General features: G+C 47.8%; 1 protein-coding gene across 1 annotated transcript; it reads right to left on the bottom strand.

Annotated features, from left to right (window-relative positions):
- On the bottom strand, positions 383-1498 carry LOC110263759. Its single transcript, XM_021105532.1, has one exon. It carries the CDS (start codon positions 1496-1498, stop codon positions 383-385), a length of 1116 nt encoding a protein of 371 aa, XP_020961191.1.

Below are 4588 nucleotides of genomic sequence, written 5' to 3'. Positions count from 1 at the left end.
GACTCCTCCTAGGTCGTTGATTGTCTTTCTCCCCAGGATGATGTTGTAGGCGGTGGAGTCCTGTAGGATCACAAATTCGGCCATTACCGTTCTTCTCCCCTGGCCTTGTCCCAATGAGATCGGCAGGGTGATTATGCCATCTGGCTTGATGAAATGGTCGCCGAGCCCTACGACACTGTGCTGGTGTGTCTGTAGGTTGGCGTCCTTTAGGCCCAAAGCATCGAACACATTGCGGAACATGATGTTTGAGTCTGCCCCCGTATCTACAAGGATTCGTTTGACGAGACCAGTTCCTACCCTGGCCGTTATGACCATGGGAGGACTCCCTCCGATCTCATCGAACCACTGATCCTCCGGGCCGAACGAAATGGGTGGGAGCTTCCTAGTGCTTCGCGTAGAGGATGAGGAGACCGCCAGGACTTTTGGCGTCTTTCCTGTGTGCCGACCTTGACGTGGGTGCTGCATTCCTAGCTGTTACCACGTTCACTATGGTGAGGCCCCAATCGTCGTCCTCCGGTTCTTGGCGTCGCTTCGGTGCCCGAGTCCTATCCTCACCGTCGTGGTCGCGATTCCGTCGCCTCGGCTCCCTAATAAGGTGGGAAAATTTGGCTAGCTTTCCATCCCTGATAGCCTGCTCTAGTGCATCCTTTAGATCAAAGCAGTCTTGGGTTTTATGCCCATAGCCCTTGTGATAATCACAGTAGAGGCTTCGGTTTTTCCCTGTTTGTTCCTTCAGTGGTCGGGGCTTCAACAAGATCCCTTTTTCGGCAATTTGTTGATAAACTTCCATGATCGGCGCGGTGAGGAGAGTGTAGTTGGTGAACTTCCTGACACGAGGAAATGGTCTGGGTGCCTTGCTCGGGCCGCCGTCTCTGGCATGTTCCTTTTGTCCTTCTCTGCTTCTGCGGTGCCGGTCTTGGTTGTGAGAGGGCTGCCGTTTGTTGGCGGCCACGACTCGGCTCACTTCTTCGTCGTTGATGTACTCCTTGGCCACACATTGGATTTCCTGCATACTCCACACTGGTTTCGTGGTAAGGTGCTTTCTGAAGTCCTCGTTCAGGAGTCCATTCGTCAAGCATAAACTTGTGACTGAGTCCGTCAGCCCGTTGATTTCCAGGCACTCATCGTTGAATCTGTCTAGGTATTTCCTGGTCGACTCGTCAGGTCGCTGAGTCACCCTGAGCAGGTTGATTGGGTGCTTCGCCTTTGCAATTCTGGTCATGAATTGGGCTAAGAAGGCATGGCTGATGTCTGCGAAGCCGGTCACCGAGCCCTGCGGGAGGTTATTGAACCACCATATTGCAGGTCCCGCTAGGGTTATCGGGAAGGTGCGGCACCTTACTTTGTCTCCCACTCCCTCAAGGTTCATTTTGGCCTCAAAGGCCATGAGATGTTCCAGTGGGTCTTGCGTTCCGTCGTACCTCATGTCTGTTGGCTTGTAAAAATGTTTTGGCAGCCGGACCTCGAGTATGGAATGATGAAACGGGGTCGCCCCCATTATCACGGGTCCCCGTGTTCTCGTTGTTCTTCCTTCGTCGTCCTCCCGACGAGCGTCTTCGGTTCCTCGATCTGTAGTACGCCGCCTTTCATGTCAGGCATAAATGACGGGGTCATGGCGTCTTCTCGCGCGTCCTCTTTCCCCAGTGCTCTCGGATTCTGCCTGGGGGCTGGGCGTGCGTCTGGAGTGGCTCCTAAAGTGAGAGCGGGAGTGGCTTTATTCTGGGGTGTGTTGGTCGCGCTCCCTGTCTGCTAGCCGGCGTTCCAAGCCTTGCATCCTATGGCGTAGTTCCTGCATTATTCTGGCGTGGTTGTCGCCAGTTCCCCCGAAGGGGCGTCTCTTGTGGGATTGTGTTGTGTGTCTCGGAGGGGACCTTGGATGTTGCTGGGAAGCAGTCGCAGCGGCATCCCCTCCAGGCTCGGCCTCGCGGCTTGTTCCAGTTTGGACCAGTACGAAGTCCATGGTCGATCCCCACAGACGGTGCCAATGTTCGGTAGGTCGGGTACCGGACGGATCGGATAAGTATCCTAGTCAACGAAGGGGAAGTCGTCTGGTCGTACGTCTCCAGATTGGGGGTAGGCGAGGTCCCGAGCTCTTCAGATGTGAAAGGGGGGTGTCACCTGCAAAGACACTCCGACGCTCTAGTCAGTCTAGTGTGCAGGCAAAAAAAGGGGGAGATTGGTATGTGACATACCTTGGGGGAAGGGTAGATCCTTCTCCATTTATACCGTGTCAGAGGTGGGCCCTGCAGGGACAGGCCCACCTTCTTCGAGGCCTCCCTTGCACAGCTGTGGCGAAGCTGTCAAAGACGCGTGTCAGGGATGCATGTCCGGGTCGGAGTCTGAGCATCTCGCCCCCGACCGTTCGGGTCGGGTGTTGCTCGGGTCGGGCCGGCCCATAAACTACTTGGGCCAGGCCGTAATAGTCTCCAAGAACACATGTTCACATGTATGGCTAAGTAGTATGATGATTCATGAATCCTACCAATTTGAATATCAAAATAAAGTATAAATAGACTTGCAAGAAAAACGCTCATGAAAGCCGGGAACAAGGAATTGAGCATCGAACCCTCACCGGATGTGTATCCGCTCTAATCGCTCAAGTGTATAGGGTTGATTCACTCAATTCTCCTCTAATCATGCTTTCCAAGATTTATTTTTCATCTAACAATCAACAATTATTCAATGCATGCATACATTCATCATGAGGACTTATTCATAGGTTGTAATGGGGCTAGGGTAAAGGTAGGATGCATATGGTCAAGTGAGCTTGAAATTTGAATCTTTGATTAACCTAAGCTCTCACCAAACACATATAACAATCTATACAATTCTAATACAATGCCTAGCTACCCATGATTTCCACTTTTTCACATACTCATGCATTCTCTTTAATTCACATTCCATATGCATTGATTTTTATTGAACTTTACTTTGGGGCATTTTTGTCCCCTTTTTATTTCTTTTTCTCTCTTTTTTTTTTCTATATTTTTTTTATACATTTTTGTTTTTTTTTCATATATTTTTTTCTCAAACAAAATAAGACACGAAGCACCAAAAGTAACCAAGAAATTCTCAACAATTGAGTAAAAGGATTCAACATCAATATTAAAATAAGAAACTTAGAAAAGAAAATAAGACTAAGCTATAAAAACAAAATTAAAATGCAATGAATGAAAATAGGCAAATGCAATAAAAGAAAATGGAAGAAAAGATTTTTTTTGAACCGGCGCGGACGCGTCATGCACGCCCACGCGTCAATTCGCAGGTTGGCTCATGGACGAATACGCGCCAGGTGCGCGCACGCGCGAGTTGGTTTGTGCCTCGCGCACAAAGTAGGCGCAAGTTAGGCACAACTCTCTGGAATTTGGCTTGGAGGTGAAATCTTTGCATCCACGCGTACGCGTACATGGCGCGTCCACGTGGATGATCGAAAATGCTTGAGGCGCGCGTACGCGCCATGTGCACGCACGCGCGGGTTGGTGCTCTGTTTTTCAAAATTTTTCCAAGTTCTTGCACCAAACCAAGCTTTCCAAACCTCCAAACAGCTACCAAAACACCATAAAACCTTATTTAACCTACTAAACTACCAATTATACTCAACAAACTCAACAAAACATGAAATTAAACTAATTACCAATATGTACAAAAGGGAAAAATGAAAAGAATTTACCATGGTGGGGTGTCTCCCACCTAGCACTTTTGTTTATTGTCCTTAAGTTGGACTTATGGGGAGCTCCTTATCAAGGTGGCTTGTGCTTGTAACCATCTTGGAACAACCACCAATGCTTGAATCTCCAATAAGCTCCATTCTTCAATGTTAATATCTTCAAGCTTTGATGGAGTTCTTCACAAACCATGAGCTCCTAAAGTTGGTTTTCCTTGTGCGATCCGGGATCCCGCACTTTGTTTTGACACCCATCTTCAAAGTGATCATCATGATTCCAATTGGGTGGCATGACCTTAGAATTCTCAATTAAGCACCCAAACATTCTCCTAGACCCATGCAATTTGGTTCTACACCAACCATTGCCATTCAACTTTGAGCATGCAACCATAATAAACTTAGAATGGTGTTTTCAACCACTACACAACTCTCTCCTACTTTTAACTCCACAAAGAGCTCTAAGTTGACCATCATTTTTAATCAAACCATATTCAAGTGAGAAAGTAAAGCTTAGGGATAAAAATTTTACCCACTTGAATATTGTGTTGGATGGTGACTTAGGAAGGGGTGGTTCTAATGATCTTGCAAGTTCCACTCCCTTGTGCTCTTCCTTGACTATCTCCACCTCTTTACAACTTTCCTCAACTTCAACCTCTTCCTCTTGGTGCCTTACTTCCAATTCAATTTCTTCTTCATTGCTCACCATAGGCATGAGAGGTTGTGCGTCTTCTTCTTTGATCTCCATGGCCAGCCCAATGGGAGAGGATTCAATTGTACATAGGAATTCCTCAATGATTGAATCCATCTCTTGGTCAACCTCTTCAAAGGCATCAACCACTTCTTCCGGCTCAATTATCTCGCCTTCCTTCCCTTGTGGCAATCCTTGTTTCACCCCTTAATCTACACCTTGAAGCTCTAAACTCA

Source organism: Arachis ipaensis, chromosome B06 (assembly GCF_000816755.2).
Source record: "Arachis ipaensis cultivar K30076 chromosome B06, Araip1.1, whole genome shotgun sequence".
Taxonomy (NCBI): domain Eukaryota; kingdom Viridiplantae; phylum Streptophyta; class Magnoliopsida; order Fabales; family Fabaceae; genus Arachis; species Arachis ipaensis.
Note: the sequence above shows the minus strand (reverse complement) of the source record. Positions and strands in the feature narration are given on the sequence as shown.